The sequence below is a fragment of the Lampris incognitus genome, chromosome 4, assembly GCF_029633865.1.
Source record: "Lampris incognitus isolate fLamInc1 chromosome 4, fLamInc1.hap2, whole genome shotgun sequence".
NCBI lineage: Eukaryota > Metazoa > Chordata > Actinopteri > Lampriformes > Lampridae > Lampris > Lampris incognitus.
This window is the reverse complement of record NC_079214.1, coordinates 51,939,626-51,961,943: the sequence shown is the minus strand read 5'-3', so window position 1 is coordinate 51,961,943 and position 22,318 is coordinate 51,939,626. Positions and strand designations below refer to the sequence as shown.

Here is a 22,318-nt window from a genome sequence, read left to right as displayed (position 1 = left end):
ACTTTGCATCTGCCTTAAATGAAAGGGAAAGCCTGGCCACCTGGCAGAGGATGTGCACTTGTTTTGTGCTCACTACATGTACTTGGCAGCAAATACCTCTAATGACAGAGATCGAGGAAGCTGCTGAGAGGTAGCACTTTCCACTCAGCTGTGGAACCAACAAAACTACATCCAATAATTAGAAGCGGAGGCGTTTTTTTTGTTAACAAAACCGAGACAGCAAACAAGGCAAGGGGCAGCGACAGGTTACAGTCGATGAGACACCAATAGATTTCCATTCTAATTTCCCACCCATGTGCTGCAGAAAAGGCCTTGGGGATTTGCATACAAATAAAGGGGCCAGCTTAGGCATGCACTGCTCTGTTTATCAGACTAAAGCTATAGGAACCAGAGAGTGGATTTCTGTTTTTAGAATATCCAGTTTCTCTTCCAGTAAGCCACATAGTCAGTGGGAGGCTGTGGGCACTGAGCTATGTCTCCCCAGGTAACACTGACAAGATTAATTTCACCAGATTGTTTTTTTTGTTTTTTTTCCTGAGGTTTTCTAGTCATGTTATTTATGTGCTCACCATCTTGCGAAAGTAAATGTAATCCAAAAACAATGTGGAAAGGATCGATTCCAAAGAGATGAAAAAAGGATGACAGGTGTTGGGAGCTACTGACAAACATGATCATTTACACATCATACAGCGACACAGAGAGTAAAACAGACCCCTGAAAAGAATGCCAAGTGTATGTATGTATGTGTGTGAGTGAGAGAGAGAGAGAGAGAGAGAGAGAGAGAGAGAGAGAGAGAGAGAGAGAGAGAGAGAGAGAGAGAGAGAGAGTGAGTGTGTGAGTGAGAGAGAGAGAGAGAGAGAGAGAGAGAGAGAGAGAGAGAGAGAGAGAGAGAGAGAGAGAGCGAGAGAGTGCATATATGAGTGCAGGTGTGTTTTACATAGGTTCATGGCTGAAGGTTTGTGGTTACGTATAAGTGTGTGTGTCTGTCGCTGTGCACATCGCCATGTGGGTTCATTAAAGTATAGCGGCACTCACTCGAGTTTTCAATGCCAGCAAACGCCATGTACAGCAGATATTACATATCCAGAATGAGCACCTCACCTCAGTCCTCAGCAACTACAGATGACAGGGCAGCTGTACTATTTATCATCTGGAGGCAGATTTGAATCATTACGGCCCTTAGCCATTACATCTGCAGAGCGCATTAGTGAGCCCTGACACGGCACAGCTGTCTTACTACACACACAGGCCCCTGTAGAGTGCAAAAAGACCCCAGTACCAAGGTTTTTTTTGTGGTCACATATAGTACTGGTGGCCATCCTTCATATATCCTGTGACAAATCTGAAATCTGTACTAAACAGCAATAGCCACAGAAAACATAAACCATAGAATTTTTTTGTTTTGTTTTGTTTTTTGCATTTTCAAATGTCTGAAAGGAGGGATAGAAATCAACATTTTTGGAACTATTCCTCTAAGAAGCAGAGCACACGTGCAATACAGCAGCAGTGCAGCAAGCACTCTGGTAAATATGGGACAGGCTCTACAGTGACCACCCTTGTGCAGCCCACCCTTCATCTGTCAGGGATCAGAAGCCCGCTCACCAAAATGGAGATGCAGTTGTGTCGCAGGTTGAGCTCGGTCAGTGAGTCAAGGCCGCACAGGTTTTCCACTCTGGAAATGCTGTTTCCTGCTAGGTTCAATATCCTCAGCTTGCTGAGGTGAGATATGTTCTCAATCCTGGAGATCTGGCACAAAGAAATAATCATAATGAATGCAATGAAATAAGGCAAAATAGTGATATCTATTATTGCACAGATGTAAAAAGAAAGGCAGGGCTACCTAAGGAAAAACACAACAGTTGTATAAACTTGTTTCCCCTTGAAATCATGTTTTAAGATCACAGATTTTAGTCATTCAGAACCAGAATCATGTTTATTGGCCATGTAAGTTTGCACATACATGAAAGTTGACTCTGGTTTTGTGGCTCTCTTGGTGTACTTAACATAGAATCACAACACTACAACACAACAATATTCAGATATATACACCAGGATTGATTATATACAGGTGAAATGAGAGGTGATAAGGTGCAATGGTGCAGAAAATATATCAGAGATGCTGTAATTCTATTCAGAGATTCTGTCATGATGTTAGACAAGTTTTAAATATTTATCTGTTTCCACTGTCAACAAATTATACAAAAAAAATGTTCAAACTTATATGAAATGGTAGCTGTAACACCAACTGATGTAAACTAAATAGTGGCAACAAAGCTAAATGGTAGGCCATGCCCTGCAAATGGCCAGAATCCCAGTGCGTTTCTGTATATTCAAGTACATTTTCTTTATAACAGCTATGACCAAAGAATCACGATTAAAACTGTTTTTAAGGTAGACTACTGTATGTCCCATTTTCTACATTAAAATGCTGAGTGCTAGATGTAGCTGAAGAAGAAATGACATGTCTATTACGCTGATGTACCTAAATGTGAGCAGCTCTACAACAACAGCGCAGTGCTTGTGACCATATGGTGCCGTGACATTCAAGGCTGAAGTCAAGCCAGTGACATGAGTGTTATTGTCCAGACTGCCATCATTTCAAGGTGAAAGCTGCAATAAATAAGTAGTCCATGGTGAAGACTGAAAGGGGATCGTTCATTTGTGAAATGTTTTCCTTATGTTTTTTTTCTGTCACAGTGAGAGGGAACTTCTGTCAGAATTAAACATTTCCAATTTCATTTCTTTAGAGAATGGATGTGTCATTTTCAAACATACGCATCCCAAACTAGACACATCCTTTGCAACACAAAATACTGTATGTTACAAACAACAAATGTTGACAACACATGGGGGTTAATGCATGTTGATGCAAAACTGTCCCATCCTGTTTAAGTGTGTAGAGTCTTGGTCCTGCACCTTGGTGAGATGGTTTGGATTCTAAATTAGAAGGCCTCAAGTTAAGAGGCACTATCCAACAGCCTTCTGTGGTGACAGGACGGAGACTTTTTTCTTCTTTTTTTTTTAGATTATTTTTTGGCATTTTCCACCTTTATTTGATAGTGATAGTAGCGAGAGACAGGAAAGGTAGGGGAGAGAGTGAGGATGACATGCAGCAAAGGGCCCAGGCTGGATTTGAACCCAGGCTGCTGCGGTAAGGACTCAGCCTTATGTGGTATACACTTTACCAGGTGAGCCACCGGGGCGCCCCGACCGAGACATTTTTAACTGTGTTACATGATACTGTTAAATGATAGTAGCTTCTTTGTCCATCTGCGCTGACAGTGTATAGAGGTGGCAGCACAGTTTTGACACAGTTACAATAACTCTGGTTCTATATCCACAAGAAACAGCATCTGGAGAAAGTCTGTTTTGGGTGCTGGTGGACAGAAGGGAGTGATACCATCAGGCTGCCTTTAAATGAGTTATGTGTAAATCATGCAGCTCCACTGGACACCTGCCTTATCGTATTCACCACTAGTCCACATCAAACCTCAGAGACCACAGAAAAATCTACAGTCCATCTCTCATCAGAGTAGATTGGATAATCTCATTTGAAAATATTTTGGGAGCTAGTGTTACAGACCCTTTCTGTTGGTGCAGGTCAGGCATTCAAAATATGCTGAGATGATTATCCCTCTTAGTTCCCGCTTCGCACAAGACTGTATAGATATCAACCTTGCTTTGGGGCAAGAAAACATTATATGTATGAACTATGCCAGTGTATGAGCAGGAGAATGTATGTATGTGAAGGGGAAAATACATGTGTGTATAGGGAGAATGTATGTAAGTGAGAAGGGCAGGATGAATTAAAGCTTGTATGGGCCCTCATATTAATGAGACACCTAGGTTTGACATTGCAAGATTGAAAGCTGATGCCATTTGTTGAGTTTTAGGGACAGACATGTTTAAGACGTGAATTAAAACATATTGATGGTTCAAAAGCAGACAGAATATGTGGGTAGTAGTTACTAACGATGATGAGGGACACACCTTGCTATCCTTTAAAACTGACAACAAAAGGAACTAATGAACTACAGGTCCTCCTCACAGGCAAAATAATTACATATTTTTGTGGTGGCATTGGGTGTTAAAATATATGATAAAGGGAATACATATATAGCACATGAAGAGATAATAACATTACAAACACTTATTTTGTTGTCACTTCTACACCATTGTGGTGTTTATGCAACCTCTAGTAACCACACATTTCCTGAAAAGCCTCCATTTTCAAGAAATAAGGGACAAACACACATCTTTTACGCTTGTGACTTATCCTCTTGGGATGAGTTGCGCTCCTAATTTTGCACCCAGTTTCTTGCTTAACCAGCATGACAGATCACCGAGTTACTGCTTGAGGCAAATCAAATCAAAAGCACATTCCTCATTTAGATGAAGAATACTAACTTCTACCACAGGATAATCTCCGATTAATCCAACTCTAATCATTTTCCTTCATTTCATTGACTCTGGAGACTATAAGCAACCTCCCACAGGGAGTCTGACCTAAGTTCCCATGGGAGGTTGCTTATAGTCTTCAGAGTCAATGAAATGAAGGAACATGATTACAGGGAGGCATCACCAAAGTCTGGTTATTCAACAGTGTGACTTCACAATGTAACCCCTCCTATACTGAAGCCGAGGTTATATATAAGTTGCATCCCATACACACCCAAAGGTAATAGCAACTTGTGAACATCATCACACCGGCAATATGACATCTTGCAACAGAAACTAATAGCCCTGCTGGGTAAAAAGATAGGTTGGGAGTGATGTTAGCCTGGATAGACGACTTAAGGTGGCCATCAGCAATTTTAATATAAAACACTTTTCAGAATATTTGGTCAAACTCTTTCTATACCCTGACAGCTATCAAGTAAGTAAATGCACTGAGAAAATATATCCGGTCTCTGTGGCCGTGCTAGGTGCTGTTAACAGAGACAGAAATATTTCGCTCTACCTGTTCCTTATCAGCCAGTCAGGACAGCTCTTTGCAATCTGCTGTCTCCATTGGTCCATACTTGCTGACAATTAGTTTGTACATTCAGCTCATAGGCAGAAGTGAGGGGGTGGATTCTTTTGCAGGATGTTTTCAAAATCTAGCTAACTTCTGCCCAGGATTGCTTACCCGGGAGCTAATATTTGTGGTTAAAAGGTGTGTGGGAAAAGCACATGCTAAGAAAAGAAGTCACTGGTATCTTGTGTACTGACAACCTATACTGGGCAGTATAATATAATATCAACAAGGGTCAATAGCTAAGACTGATCGATTGATCACTCACTCACATTAAATCAAACCATTTCGTTACATTATTATCTTGACAAAACATAGATCTGCATAGCCTCTTTTGTAATATGTTGACCAATGACAGCCCTGGGTATAGGGAGAACACACACACACACACACACACACACACACACACACACACACACACACACACACACACACACACACACACACACACACACACACACACACACACACACACACACACACACACAACGGTAAGACAAGTCAACAGTGTTCTGGGACACAGAGTGACTGGAAAGCACCCTCTGTCAACTGAAATAACACAACACTGTGCAGTCATTGTGTGGTAATTTGGATTCCAGCACAGGCAAAGAGCAGCCAGCCAGCATCAGAGAGAGAGGGGAATCTCACTGGGACTCTGAAGTAGCTCTTGGTGGACTGGTGTAGGCGGGATGCTGGCAGTACACTAATAAGATTTAAGGATGCCTTTCTGTTCTATCCTAATTTTACATGAGCTGGTAAAACCCTCATCTATTACCAATAACACTAACACTTTTCACTTCACAGGCATTAAATACAATGGGATATCTGCCAGCTTTTCTTCCTGGAGGCTGAGCGAACAGCCCTAAATGATAATTTTAGCAAAGATTAACTGCAAATCAGTGTAATCTACTACGGCAGATTATATAACAGCTTCGCCATTGTGAAGCTGTTAAAACAGAGGCAGTTGAGTCTGTTAAACATATTAAGATAGGATCAAAGAAGAAATGGATGTGGGAGTCAACCCCAGACAAGAGCTTAGGGGTTCTGATGTTCTCTTTGTTCTCTAGCAATGGTGGGAACCAAGAGAAATTCTGAAGTACCTGATATCAGTGTTACTAAAGGTTGCAGGACATAAAAGGATGGTTGCCCCCCCATAGCCAACCTTTGGATGCATCTACTGAAAAGTACAAGCAGTTTCTCTACCACTTTATTGAGAAAATAGATGAGATTAGGCTCCACATTACATTGGTGACGAGCAATCTCCCCACTTGCATTGAGCACTCCACCAGTCTGACTCGCTTTAAGCAAATTTCTCTGTTAGACTTAGAAGAGTTAATCTCCCACTTGAACTCTTCCACCTGTCAACTGGACACCATCCCCACTAGATTTCTGAAAGAGGTTATTTCACACTGTTGGCCTACAAATTCTCTCCATAATCAACTGCTCACTGTCTACTGGTTTGTTCCCATCTAGTTTTAAACACATAATAATCTGACCTCTCCTGAAGAAGCATACTCTCGACCCTCTTGTTTTAAGCAATTTTAGACCAATTTCAAATCTACCTTTTTTTTAAATCTAAAATCTTAGAAAAGTCTGTTTTTCTTCAACTAATCACACACATGAATAGTTATAGTATTTTCGAGCAATTTTAATCAGGATTCCTTTCACACCACAGCACAGAAACAGCTCTCAAGTTACCAATGACGTATTGCTCACTGCTGACTCTCGTGCTTGCTCAATTTTAATTCTGCTTGACCCGAGTTCCGCTTTTGATACGATCAACCACAGCCTCATTTTGAATCCCCTGGAAAACCATGTTGGCATTAAGGATACTGCTATTGCCTGGTTCCGATCCTATCTATCTGATAGGTCTTTCTCTGTTATCATGGGATAATTCTCCTCATCCCCAGCCCCTCTCGCATGTGGTGTCCCCCAGGGGTCAATTCTTGGTCCATTATTATTTTTCATTTATATGCTCCCCCTAGGTCAGATCATCCGTCATCATAATATTAATTTTCGCTCTTCAGCGGACGACACACAGCTTTATAGCCTGCATACTGGTAACGACACAGACGATCTCTCGTGTTACGGCTTGTCTCTGTGATATTAAATGCTGGATGTCACAAAACTTCTACGGCTCAATGAGTCCGAATCTGAGGTCCTTTTATTCAGCCCCCCTGACATAACTGGTGACCTGGAAAAGAGTCTAGGGAACCTGGTCTCCAATGTTAAGCACTCTGCTCACAATTTGGGTGTCCTTTTTTACTCCAAGCTCTGTTTTGACACACAAATCCCCAAGGAAGTACAGTCCTGCTTTCTCCAAATTAGGAACATCGCAAAAGTTTAAATTTTTCTATCTCAAATGGACCTTGAAAAAGTCATCCATGCATTCATCTCATCACATCTGGATTATTGTAACTCCCTGTATTCAGGGCTCAGTCAAAAGTCCATCTCCCGCCTCCAGCTAATCCAAAACTCAGTTGCCAGACCGTTAACAAATTCCAAGAGATATGAACACATCACTCCCATTCTTGCAATGCTTCACTGGCTACCTGTTAGGCATATGATTGATTTTAAACTTATTAATTACTTTTAAAGCCCTACATGGCCTTGCTCCTAAATATATCACTGACTTACTCACACCCCATGGGCCTGGTCACTGCCTGCACTCCTCAGGCAGGTCCTTTTTCCCTCAGCCAGCCTTGTTACTAAAGGCAACCGGGCATTTTCTGTAAGAGCCCCACAGCTGTGGAACTCCCTACCTGAGGAAATTATGCTTAGCAAACTCACTGCCTTCTTTTAAATCACTTCTTAAAACCTCCTATTATAAGAAGGCAACAACAGATTGCCCAATTTCCATTTATTTTTAATATTTTTAATCTTATACTTTTATAATTTTACATTTTAATTCTTTATATTTTTCTTTCATCACCTTATTAATTGTTTTTAATCATAATCCTTGTTTTTTATCGGCTCTAATTCGCACTTTAATCAAATACAGGATAGATTCATGCCATGGCCCATGTGCTAATTAAATTTCACCACCCACTGGTGTACACTCGCCATTTCCAACAAACTCTAATAAAAAATCCAAAGGACAAGTAATCAATCAGCACGGAGAGCACTAGATATTACCAAACAATTTAGTGCCTGCATTTGTTACATTAACATGGCTGGTTGAACAATGACAAGGGCAGTCAATTGAAGATAGTCTTGATGTACAAGTGGAGGTTGGCATGCTATCTGCAATATCACAAGTTCTGGGAGGAGTCTACTGACCGGCTAACAGAGGGCCAATCTCTCTCTTGGTGGTACTATCGGCTTGAAACTAAGGGTAGATGCCAACTAATAAAAAGTTTAATAAAAGTGTTACCCAAATGAACTTTGCTATGTGAATAGGGAAATGCCTAAATTAAGTTTATTGTACAATATTTTTACATAAACCATAATCCTCTAATTAGGAGTAGAAATATTGTGAGAGGGTGAACTTGTTTATTCTTTTATATCATTTATTGTCGTTCCCTGTAATCAGCTCATCATATTTTTCTAGATTGCAAGCTAACCTCTATGCTATAGCTCAGGCTCAACACAAACGCTCAACCACACATCCCTAAGAATGGACATGTCTCTGAGCATATGGTAGAGGCACGGCCAGTCTTAGCAGATGTACTAGCTATAGGAATATCTGCTGATAGGGTTGCTAAAGAATACAGTGATGGTGGTGGAAAGCAAGTAGGCAAATGCTTAGTAAATTCTTAGTAAATTTAACATAAATAGGGCTTTCTACTCAGAGTTACTCTAAATTCAACTGACCAATTTAAACTTCAAGAAGCTACAGTAGACAGCCTTACTGGAAAAGAGGGTGAATAGTTGTATGGTCTGTGTTGCTGGTGCCAATTCAGGCCATTTGATAGCTGGCAACTGTCACTGGGTACCACTACTTTGCATCTCTTGAGTTTTAATATTTTTGCCTTGGATCTGTCTCCTTCTCAATCCAACTAATTGTAGGGTATAAATTATAATTGATCGAAAAAATTAGAGTGCTTTAGTTGTTAGTCGGTTTTGAAGTTAGACCAAACATTATTTGCCGTCTGCTCATCAAGAACGCTGTTTAGAAGGAGCAGGGATTCAAAGCATGGACCTTTCTCGCAAAGTGAAATTGGTGAGTTCAGCAGCGAACCTTTTGCTTAAGCTGGGCTCTATAGTCTAACAATGGCTAACACCTGACTTATATGAAACAAGTTAAGATGGAGCTATAGGAAGCTACTTTCTAGAAAAATTACATCACTGTTCTTAGAAGATGACCGAGTTGCTAGGTGGGTCCAAAAGTGGATCCACAGATGCGAACAAGGTTTAGGGCTTTCAACACATGCCCCCATTCTTCAATCTTTTGAAAGGAATAACAAATGTTTTCAACTTTCTTAGTCATAATGAAAAATATGAATAAATATTGTTAAAAATATTCATTGTAGGGCATCCAGGTAGTGTAGCAGTCTATTCCATTGCCTACCAACACAGGGATCGCCGGTTTGAATCCTGTGTTACCTACAGCTTGGTTGGGCGTCCCTACAGACACAACTGGCCATGTCTGCAGGTGGGAAGCTGGATGTGGGTATGTGTTGTGGTTGCTGCACTAGCGCCTCCTCTGGTCGGTCGGGCACTTGTTCGAGGAGGAGGGGGAACTGGGGGGAATAGTGTGATCCTCCCATGTGCTACGTCCTTCTGGTGAAACTCCTCTCTGTCAGGTGAAAAGAAGTGACTGGCCATGTACACAGATTTTTAGATGATGTTTTAATGCCATATTTGACATATTTGAAGTGTTTCTGTTTTCGTCTTTGAACACAATGAAAAACTGAATAAAAAAAAAGTAAAACAGAAAATGAGATATGCTCCTCAGTGGTGAGGATTTTTATAGCCCATCAGAATCTCTTCGTTTTCCTGATTGTTTGTTATTGACAGATATTCAGAGGGAAGTGGCTTTACAAGCATTGAGAGGGTTGTATCACTAATGTGACTTGTCAAACTAACGGCATCAATAAGCCTTAATAATAAATGTATTGAATCAATCATTTACACTATCTGTATTTTCATTCAATAATCCTCTATTGTTAATGACAGAATAACTATTATTAAAAAAGATTGTGATTGGGATCTGTGCATGTGACGATACAACACAGCGGTAAAGATATTACGGAGATAAACTCCAGGCTCTGTATCTTCAGCATACAAGGCTTTTGAAGAAGCCTGGCAACAGGAAACGTTGTGCCTGACCTCTTGCTGTCAAGTCCATTTAACCCTGGCAATCAGAGTGTGGCCTCCAACGCAGGGGACTACTAGTTACTGACAGCATGCAGGAGGTGGAGGACCCCCCCCCCACACACACACACACACACACACACACACACACACACACACACACACACACATTCTCTTTCACAGCTAAATCAGTCTCCCAAGTGCTACAGTATGGCCCACTGAATTAGAAACAGTAAATACACACATGCAGTGGGCGGGTGTGTGGTGGAGGCCAGACAAGCATGTGAAATCAACTCATTCTTAGATCTGAGACAGAGTACCTGATTGCCATGCAAATCCAGAATATCTAGTTTGGACAGATTTTCTAGACAGCACATTTTATGGATCCTGGAAAGCAAGGGAAAGAAGTGTCATAATTAAAAACTGTAGAAATACGCATAAAGAATATATCAATGACATGTATGGCTCAACATGTGGAAAAGCATGTCAGTAATCAATATCTGCACATTCTGCACTAATATGATTACAGTGTGCTCTTGGGGACTTTGAATTATTGGTAACATATATAAATTAATAAATTTTTAAACATCAATCTGTGAATACACCATTATTCAAGATGTGAACAGTCATCCTGGTGGGAACTTTATTCTAGCCATTGTGATGACACATTGTATTAGCATTGCAGAAACTATGATGCTAATACAGTGTCTATCTTAAATTGAATTTTATTTTAATATCATCTCCTACGTACATATTTAGTCATTGCTGTTTTTATGACTTATTTTCCCCCTAAGGATGAAAAGAAAGTTCATCTTAATTCTTTTTATCTTTGGTATTGCTGTAGCAATAAGTAGGCATTTCCTGCTATTTGAAAATTTGCAAAACAAGAGACAACCCATGGGGAGGGAGAGGTATTAGAGGGCATTTCCCTGTTGAGGTTGACTGTGGTTCTACAACGATCTCTTGTTCAACACTGTCCCTACAGGCTTTTAGCAAATCACAGAGACTCTTAAGTTACCATGTCTTGCAAATGCCATTAGCAACCTAAATCCTTTGTATGATTCATTATTGAGGACCAGGTCTTTGGCTCTGAAAGCAGTTGTTCAAAAGATAAAATGCCATGTACAGAGTCTGCAACAAACTCAGAGCTTACTTTAAAGAACCTTAAGGCACTCACACTAATTTGTGAGTTTAATCTTACTCCTGGCCATCTTTTCAAACCAAAGAGAAACTAGACTAAAGCTGAGCTGTGAAGCTCGTGCTGATACCTGCAGGGAAACATATATATGCAGTTTGACATTAAGTGGAATCTAGCGCACCAGATGTTTGATCTAAAATCTTTAAATCTGACCTATAGTTTTGTTCAGCCAGTAATGACAACTAACCTGTTCTTCCCCATCATAAGCACTCTGAGGGATCTTAGAGCCTCGATGCCAGTCATTTCAGATACGTGATTGTCATAAAGGTCTAGGAAGACCAGCTTCCGCAGCTGTGATAGATTCTGTAGCTTTGTGATTAGATTATGCTGGAGATTGAGTAGTCTCAGCCCATCCAAAATGCCCAGCTGGGGGCATTCTTCCAGACAACGCCTAGAAAAGAGAAAAAAATAAAAATAAAAATAAAATCACACGCATTAGACCCTATTTGACTATTTGGATAACGATGATAATTTACCTTAGCAATCATACATTATCCAGCTCGGTCATTATTCCACATTACTTATTTAGTATATGTCTAATGGTTGACATGTTATTACTTAATCAATGATAAATATCTTTACTGTTGTTTGACATCACACCGCTTTTGGAATAATGGCACTGTACTATAATAGGGACTTTGCTGCTCCCTGGTGGCAGTATGCAGCACTTGACGATTTAACAGAATCCTGTGCAACAACACAATCAACTTTATGATCTTTATCAATTTTTAGTTGCACAAAAAACAAAACAAACAACAACAACAGACTTATTGCACAGGAGGACACAAGGGTGCCAAAAACACACAAGTAACAATCAGTGGATGTGGTCCACAATACAAGCCATTAAGGAAGCCTGCTTAACCCCAAATACATCGCACCACGGATAAAACTCTCTTGCTATTCAGGTTCTGAATGTAAACAAGAGGACCAAAGATACCTGTCCAAATCCATCCGTTCGCTCCTTGGTGAATAATCATCACTGGAAAGCATGGTGGGAACTGGGCTATGAGTGAGTCTTCCTGAATCACCTGGTATGGAAGTTATGCTATAACCTCTAGCAGACAAAAACTCTGCAAGCACCAAATGATGAGAATAACACCATATATTTGAAATGTAGAAACTGAACCTAAAACCAATCAATGAAATTACTTTTCCATAGCTTTCGGATGATGTGGATGATATTTACCTGTTTGCTTGGCAGGGTTTAAGGTATTTCGATAACACGTGGCCCCCGCGCTGTAGGTTGGTCTTCTAGGTTTGTCTCTGTCCTGTTGTAGAACATCTGATACTACTGTTAACCCACTGGAAGCAATAGATTCAAGTGGAAAAAGACTGCGCATAGGGGGCTCTGTGGTTTCACCTACAAACAACCCTGTGGACGTTTGGACAGCCCTTTTCCTGTTGTACGCATGGGACCTGTTGTCTTGAGGGGAAAATGATACGGTAAATGGGTGAAAGCAATAAAGGCTTACAAACTGAAAAACCATTGAATGATATGTACTGAATTTAAGTGACGTATATTTTCTCCGTGATAAATCACAGAAGACTATTTCACTGATGACTAAATGACAGGGGCGGCAGCCAAGCAGTAGTCTACCTGGTTTTGAGTGAATTACTGACATGGTGTTCTTCTTCGTGTCTTTGGTGACATCATTAGAGAATCGTATTTCTGTCTGCCAAATGATTAAAAAAAAGAGAGAGAACATAAAAGCACGTACTATAAACAAATCAGTTATAGTCCGAAACCAACATGTTTTCCTTGGATGGTGCGGTTTCCTGATGACTCACCGCCCTCTGCATTTTCTCTGGAATCAGAGACTCCACAGCTGCAAGACGCAACTTGTTGACCTGTGTGGAGAGTGATGGGCGTAGCCATCCAAAGTTAATTACGCTTACTTTTAACGGGAAACCCGTATTAAGATACCGAATGACTAACAACATGCTGTTCATCTTTAAATAGGCTGCTCAACAGACATCGTGGTGGTGTTTGAAAAGTCACACTATCTATTTACCGTGGGGGTGAGGGACACTCCTCCACCGCCAGCACTCGCGCTTTGTTTGTGAGCACGCATCTTTCCGGTCCCCCGCGTAGTACGCACGACTGGATTAGCTCGGCTAACCGCTAATGTACCGCAAACTTTTGACGTGGGAGAACAGCTCAACTTTCCTTTATATAACCCGCTGATGGGCTTCAAAAGGACGTGAAGTAAGTCGTGGGGCTGACTTTGGTTTGGCTTGGGTTAACTTCTTGTAAAGCTAGTTAACACGGTAACGCGTTTAAAGCGGACCTTTTATTTTTGCGGACCTTCTCCGGCCAAACGCAACGTCGTCATGGCAACAGCAGTGCCGCGGCATGATCACGCCTCCATCCGGTTGAACGTTATCAGTCCGGGAAAGGGCTGGCGGGAGAGAAAGGTGTAGCTTGTGAGAGCGATAAAACGGAGGAAGCGGGGTTGACTGAATACTTTAGGAAACTGAAGAAGGCTTCAATTTGAGCAAGTGTTGGTAGATTGATACAAAAGGATGCGCCCCCTGTTGGGGAATTACTGCCATGAAGAAAAAATGGCTTGTAATCGTCCGGTATTTGACGCAGTTGCTTTTCTCCACAATCCAGATGTTTGGTACAGATGAGTACAAATAAAGTTCTCTGTGTCCTTTTCAAGTTAAGACAACCCTATTGGCGCAATTAAGTCAATTAAGACATGTCACGTGAGGTGTACCAAGCTACAAACAAGCTGTCTGTTAACAAACAAGTGGTTTAGATCATATTACTGTTACACACCTTAAATATGCCGTTCAGAGGGTAGCTCCTCTCCTTGCTATTTGTTTTACTGGCTTTATGGTCCATGGCTTGTTACCAGAATCAGTGTTGTCTGTTCTGTTAGTGTCAGTCATTAAGGACAAAGCTGGTAAAGTATGCAGCCTAGATAACTACAGACCTATAGCTCTAGCCAGCATGCTGTCAAATGTAATAGAAAGAATCCTGCTGGATAGAGTGCATGAGTTTATCAACTCCACGGATAACCAGTTTGGTTTTAAAGCTAAACATGGCGCCCACTTATGCATATAGGAAATTGTTAACAAATATAGAGGCCAAAAACTCCTCTGTTCTTATGTGTTTTATTGATGCTTTCAAAGCTTTTGATTGTGTTCATCGTAGAAAGTTGTTTGTTAAATTGAGTCAAAGAGGGGCCCCTAAATACATTATGAGAATTCTGGCTTATTGGTATGCCCACCAGACTATGCAAGTGAAATGGGGTAATAACGTTTCAGCCCCATTTGGGGTTAGCAATGGTGTCAGACAAGGGGGAATTCTGTCTACAGTTGTCTACAAGCTATATATTGATGATTTGTCCAAGCAGTTGAAAGCCTGTAACACTGGATGCATGATGGGTAATACCTTGGTGAACCATATTATGTATGCGGATGACCTTGTCATCCTTAGTCCCTGTAGCGCTGGTCTCCAGCAGCTCCTTAATATATGTTCTGTGTATGGTGTGGAGCATGATATCAACTACAGTGCTAGTAGGAGTGTTGTCATGATCTGCAGAACCAAAGAGGTCAATTATCTAAAAGTTCCTGATTTTAAATTATCTAATAATAATCTTGGAGTATGTATCCATCCATCCATTATCTTAACCACTTGTCCTTCTCTCAGGATCCTATTCCAGCAATCATTGTGCAGCAGGCAGGGAGACACCATGGACAGGCTGCCAGGCCATCACAGGGCTGACACACACACACACACCCACACCCACACACACACATTCCTAGGGACAATTTAATACCACCAATTCACCTGACTTACATATCTTTGGACTGTGGGAGGGAACCGGAGGAAACCCACGCAGACACAGGGAGAACATGCAAACTCCACACAGAGGACAACCCGAGATGACCCACCAAGGTTGGACTACCCTGGGGCTCAAACCAAGGACCTTCTTGCTGTGAGGCGGCCACGCTAACCACTGCGCCACCGTACCGCCCTTGGGGAATGTAATAAGGTGAAATATCTTTAAGATTATATTACTAAACAAATGACAGACGATGATGATATTTATAGTCAACGCTGCATGATGTACGCACAAGCAAGCACTCACGCAAGTTTGGTATGTGTTCAGTTAGTGTGAAGATGTCTCTGTTCAAGAATATTGTGCACCACTTTATACTGCATGCCTGTGGCCAAACTACAAAAAAGCAAGCTCACAGAGGCTTGGAGAAGCTTGTAATGATGCTATGAGAATACTACTAAAAACACCTAGATGGTGTAGTGCAAGAGAAATTTTTGTGGCTGCAGGAGTCAATACTTTTCATGCTGTTCTAAGAAATCTCTTGTATAAATTTGCCAGCTCAATGACTCTGATAATGTAATCATCAAAGGTTTAACTAACATAAGATTCAGTGCCACATGCTACCAATGCCAGTAGTGGGACCACTGGTATAGCTGCCTCCTTGTAGGACACAGATTTGTTCCTTTTATGTTATTTTACTGTTTACTTTATGTATTGTCTTGGGTTTATCTTTTACCAGTGGTTCTTATCTTTAATGGCTTTATTCTTTCTTCTCTTGCTTTTTTACCTTGTCTTTGTTTGTTATGGACCCTGAGTCTGCAATAAAGTTTTGAGTTGATAAACCAATTTCCAACAATTATTTCACATTGCAAAGACAGGCAGACAAAAATCAAAGAACAGTTTCGTTCATAATAACAATAATAAAAAAGTCCCTTGACCCACTTAGATAACTCATTCTCTCATTGTAGTCCAGCACACATTTTAAGATAATGTTTTCTCATACTGTTAATAAGACTGATTAAATGTCAAAGAAAAAAAAGTGACAAAAAATAAGGACAATGATAGTCCCATAACAAGCAGTGTGAAACCAAAAACACACTTAACACATTTTTCTTCCTTATATTGAAATTATTACCTTCCAGCGTACCATATAATGTACCAGAAATGTCTTGTAATTATTTTATTGAAAATATGATGCAGTAGATGATGGCTTAGAGAACGGCAGAGCAATTTCTAAGAACATGTTTACAGTACCACTCTGTGTCTTGGAGTGAGGCTTGTCAACATCCATTATCTGCCCTGTATTTCATGCTGCATAACCTCAGTTTAACATAATATGATCTAGTCAGACTAGCTTGGTCTAGTCAGAAAGGCACGAACTGAGGAAGCCTCTTGGATGAGAGGCGAAACGTCTTCACGGATATATACCAAGTCCAGTTGCACTTGATTCAACTCCTTTGGATAACCATGACCTGGATGAATGAGAACATTCACAGACATAATATGATCTGCTTTCTATGAGCATGCATCTGATGTCCAGAGAGCTAGTAGCCTATCAACAAAATCTACAATATCCACTCGATCAAGGGACAGATACTGACAGCATTGGTTACAAAACTGAATCAACCTTTTGATAATACCAGTTGGATATACTGTAGTAGGTTACAAATGGAAAGAAATAGACAAAAAAGGCCAATAAACACACACAAACACACAGGCATGTACGCACGCATGCACGCACACGTGCATGCACACACATACACAAATACACTCAGCAGCCAATTTATTTGGTAAACCTATCTAGAACAGGGTTGGACCTCCTTTGCCTTCAGAACAGCCTGAAATCGACACGGTATGGATTCAACAAATAGCGGGACACATTGAAAGAGATTTTGGTCCATGCTGACTCGATAGCATCACACAGTGCCTGCATATTTGTCAGCCTCATGTTCGTGCTGCTAACCTCCTGTTCCGCCTCACCCCAAAGATGCTCGAGGTCTCGGGGTCTGGGGGCTGTGCAGATCACTGGAGTACACAGAAGCCATTGTCACGTTCTTGGAACCAGCCTGAGATGATGCACGCTTTGTTACATGGCACATGTTCTTGCTAGAAGTGGCCACTGGAAAATGGGTACACTGTGGCAAAAAGAGATGCACATGGTCAGCAACAATACTCAGGCACACTGGCATTCTGATGATGCTCAATTAAGTATTAAGGGGCCTCACGTGTGCCAAGAAATCGTTCCCCACATCACTGCGTCACCATGACCAGCTTGTACTGTTGACACAAGGCAGGATGGATTCATGCTGTGTGCGCCATCATCTGACCCTATCATCTGCACATTGCAGCAGAAACTCAGACTTTCTTTCTGTTCTTTGCTGAAAGGAGTGGAAATCGACGTGGTCTTCTACTAATGTAGTGATCCGTTTTGCATTCACAGATGCCCCTCTCTACACACCACTGTTGTAAAGAGTGGTTATTTGAGTATTAACAGCCTTCAGTCTTTTCAGCTTGAATGAGTCTGACCATTTCTATCTGACCTTTGTTGTTAACAATGTGCTTTTCACCCACAGAACTCCTTTTCACTGGATTTTTTTTTTGCACCTTTCTCTGTGGAACCCTAGAGATGGAAGTGCCCATTTATCTATAATAAACTCTGGATTGATGATGATAATGATGATGATGATGATGATGATGATGTAAAATCTGTGAACCACCACATCACCATCTTGTTATTACTTACATCAGAGTCATAACAGCAGACACATACGTGGATAAACATCACCAGCAACTTGTTTCTCGCTATCAGCATTAATGCCACCCATATATATCGTTTGTAGTAGGTAATGACTATGAAAGTGATAAACACCATATGCCGTTTAGACCATTAGATCTGAAAACATACAGTCAGTAACTACTAATGTTGAAAATAACATTACAACTTTAAACATATGATAAATTACCAGTCTTCTAACTCTGCTGTATATCGTTTTACTGCATCATTTTTTAAGTGTAGTTTTGCAACAATATGCGGCATAACTTGTTATAGTTGCTGGCAGCCATACCAACGTGTACCCTGGCTCTGCCAAATGATGGAAGCTAAGCAGGTATTAGCTTGGCTAGTTCTTGGATGGAAGACCTCCTGGGGAAACTGAGTTGCTGCCGGAAGTGGTGTTAGTCGGCCAGTAGGGGGCAATCTTCCCTCTGGTCCTAATAAAAAAAAAACAACAACAACAAATATCAAATCCCAATGCCCCAGTGCAGTGACGGGGACATTGTGCTGTAGGAGATGCTGTCCTTCAGATGAGACGTTAAACCAGGCTCCTGACTCACTGTGGTCATTAAAGATCCCATGGCACTTATCGCAAAGAGTAGGGGGTTCCCTGATGTCCTGGCAAAATCCCCAACCTGGCTCTATCCATCTGGCCACCTAATCATCCCCCCCCCCCATGTCATTGGCTCAATGATTCCTCCCTCTCCACCTCAAGCTGATGTGTGTTGAGCGTTCTGGTGCAAAATGGCTGCCGTGCATCACCCAAGTGGGTGCTACACACTGGTGGTGGTTGAGGCGAGTTACCCCTTTACTGTGAAGCACTTTGGGTGTCTAGAAAAGTGCTATATTATTATTATTATTATTATTATTATTATAGTGACAAGCCAGCAGAAACCCCAGACGCAGTTCAATCTTGAGGGAGTACACATATGGCTGCTGAGGAATATCTGTTGTCTTCAACTTTAGTGGGCCATCTGTGATTACAGTATCAATCCAGAGTTTATTATAGATCAGTGGTAGTGCCTGAAAATCCCAGGAGGTCAACAGTTTCTGAGATTCTGGTACAACCTCGTTTAGCACCAATAACTGTGTATGTGAGTGAGTGTGTGTGTGTGTGTGTGTGTGTGTGTGTTAGTACCCCGGTCTCCCTGTTCACTGCACCCCTCTACAGCCCGAAATGATGGAAAAACACACTTTGCTAAAGATGACGCTGCCTGATGCGCAACCACTCTGTCTCAATGACCTGGATCGAGCAGCACGACTGAACACCGCAAAATAATTGAGTGTGATTAAACAGGTTGTTGTGTAATGTACTTTCAGTCTTTCGACTGGCGAGGGTAGAACACTGGCCAAGTATTATGAAAGGAACATCCTACACGCTACTTGTCACAATCTATTCATAAAGTGTTCTGTGAGGCAATCATCAAGTGCTTGTATGACAGGCACACAATGCAACAGCTCCATATGAACTCTAGCTGTGTATGCATGCATGGCCTAATGTAGACTTCACATGGCTATGTTTCTTTTTGTGGGACTCAGCCACTTGCCAGGAGAAACATTGGCCAAAAGCATAGACTCACTAACAGCTGTTTTTCTATTAGTTAATACCTTTCATCAATGCCTCATTGTTTTTTCTTCTGTTGTGCATTTGTTGTTCATTATAATTTATCTTATTCCCATCCCCCTGCAACACAAGGCCTATTGCCTCTGTCTATCTATCATGGCAAGAAAGCGTTTGAATAAAAGCGTCTTCTAAATCAAATTGTAACATTGTAACTAGGTCCCGGGTAGCGTAGCGGTCTATTCCATTGCCTACCAACACGGGGATTGCCGGTTCTAATCCCCGTGTTACCTCCGGCTTGGTCGGACGTCTCTACTGAAACAATTGGCCATGTCTGCGGGTGGGAAGCCGGATGTGGGTATGTGTCCTGGTCGCTGCACTAGCGCCTCCTCTGGTCGGTCTGGGCGCCTGTTCAGGGGGGACTGGGGGGGAATAGCGTGATCTTCCCACGCGCTACGTCCCCCTGGTGAAACTCCTCACTGTCAGGTGAAACGAAGTGGCTGGTGACTCCACATGTAATGGAGAAGGCATGTGGTAGTCTGCAGCCCTCCCCGGATCGGCAGGAGGGGGGACTGGGGGGGGAATAGCCTGATCCTCCCACGCGCTACGTCCCCCTGGTGAAACTCCTCACTGTCAGGTGAAACGAAGTGGCTGGTGACTCCACATGTAATGGAGAAGGCATGTGGTAGTCTGCAGCCCTCCCCGGATCGGCAGGGGGGGGGGGTTGAGCAGTGACCGCGACAGGTCTGAAGAGGGGGGGGTAATTGGCCGGTTACAATTGGGCGGAAAAAAGGGGGGTGTTCCCAATAAATAAATCAATGGGCTCTTGTTTTTCACTAACTTGGGTTTTATAATAAAGTTGAAAGACTTGAAAGCTGTATTTTGAATGTGATGCAACGTCTGGAACATTTTTATATCCAGCTTCGGCCAAATGACATACAGGAACTATTTTGCAAAGGAAATTTAAAATTTTTTTATTAGTACTGCAATGTAATTTGCTATAAAGCATTGTGGCGAATTCGGGGGGCAGTCCGGGAAACCGTCGCCACAGCCAGGACGCGAACCCGCGTCTCCCACTCCGCAAGCGACAACGTTAACTAGTCGACTAATGGGTGGGACCCTTTAATCAAGGACCAACGTGTCTACTTATCCACGCACGTTACAATACCCCCCTCCTTCGGGAAGCGCATATCAGCTCTCTCACGCCTCTGGGCGCACACGCTTCCGATGGCCTTACGGTCCCACCATCCCACTTCTGATACCAATGTAGCGAATTCAGGAGGGGGGGGGCAACCACAGGAACTGCCGCGGCCGAGACACGACGCGACGCGAACCCGTATCGCCCGCACAGCAGGAGACATCGCTAACCGCTCTACTAAAGGGTCCGACCCGTCAGCCAGCGGCCAACGTGTCTACTTATCCATGCACGTAACGTGCACGGATGTCTCCTGCGGTGCGGGCGATACGGGTTCGCGTCCCGGCTGTGGCGGTTCCCGGACTGCCCCCCGAATTCGCTACATTGGAGTCAGAAGTGGGATGATGTGACCGTAAGGCCATCGGAAGCGCGTGCGCCCAGAGGCGTGAGGGAGCTGATATGCTGAAGCGCGGGGGTAGTGTAACGTGCATGGATAACTGGACACGTTGGCCGCTGATTGACGGATCTGACCCTTTAGTCGAGCGGTTAGCGATGTCTTCTGCGGTGCGGGCAATACGCCCCCCCCCCCGAAATCGCTACAGTATCATACCCGGGTACTATAATAGAGCCGCACAATATATCGCTTCAGAAACGACATCATAATATACACAGCCACACTGCTAACGATGCCACCTATGGGGAAACTGGGGAAATGAGTCATGTTAGGCTTATTGCCCAATAGAAAACCAACTCTAGCAAGGTCCGCTTTTTAACGACTACCCTTAAAGAAGAATATTTTAGCCCATCTGATGTCTGATTCAATGACTTCTTGGACGGCTGCCTTATTTTCTTCCCTACAAATCGAGATTTCCATTGATATACTACTAAATGTAAAAGCTGCATTTATCTGGTGAAATTCTGTTACACTTTTTTATTGTTAGATATTTCGCTATTTTATTGCATAAAATATTGCACTGTTGATTTATTTATTTATTTTCTTGTGATTATCATTCAGTCCTATATTGGGGACTCCTCCAGGCAGAGATTACTTGGATCCAGCAGCCTATGAATACCTTCTCTAACTCAGATTTAAAGAGCAAACATAATGTAAAACTGAAGCTCTACACCCAATGGTTGATTGGCTTTTTTCCGTCTGTGCAAAATAAAGACGTCATAATCGTACATAGTCGATGCAGCTGACCACCATCATGATTGGGATTTGGTATAGGTACGAATTGAAATGGGAACATTCAGGAGAATGTGTGTGTGTGTGTGTGTGTGTGTGTGTGTGTGTGTGTGTGTGTGTGCATACAGTGGTCATTTCCTAGCAGCCAACAAATTGACCAAGCATTTGACAAGTTCTCAACCATCCTTAGGAGCAGAACTTTGGGGACAGAAAACGTGCTTGAAAATTGTTGAATGTGTTACATGATGAAAATGTGTTATTTGGGCGAAAAGAAAACTAAAAATTAGACAAGCTGGCATAGGTAAAGACGAGAGACTTGATTCGGATATTTAAAGCCATGGGTTCCTTCTCCCTCCCCCTGCATTGCCCTATACACCAACAGGGGTGCTGCGCGGCATGTAGTG

General features: G+C 42.2%; 1 protein-coding gene across 1 annotated transcript in view; it reads right to left on the bottom strand.

Annotated features, from left to right (window-relative positions):
• Positions 1-12,458, bottom strand: part of LOC130112068 (leucine-rich repeat-containing protein 49) — a 62,536-nt gene extending 50,078 nt beyond the window's left edge. The window contains exons 1-4 of the mRNA XM_056279369.1: positions 12,406-12,458; positions 11,656-11,859; positions 10,591-10,657; positions 1,603-1,746 (exon numbers count right to left, since the gene is read on the bottom strand). Coding sequence (XP_056135344.1) covers positions 1,603-1,746; positions 10,591-10,657; positions 11,656-11,859; positions 12,406-12,458 — 468 coding nt within the window. The remainder of the gene's footprint in view (positions 1-1,602; positions 1,747-10,590; positions 10,658-11,655; positions 11,860-12,405) is intronic.
• Positions 12,459-22,318: the final 9,860 nt, after the last annotated feature.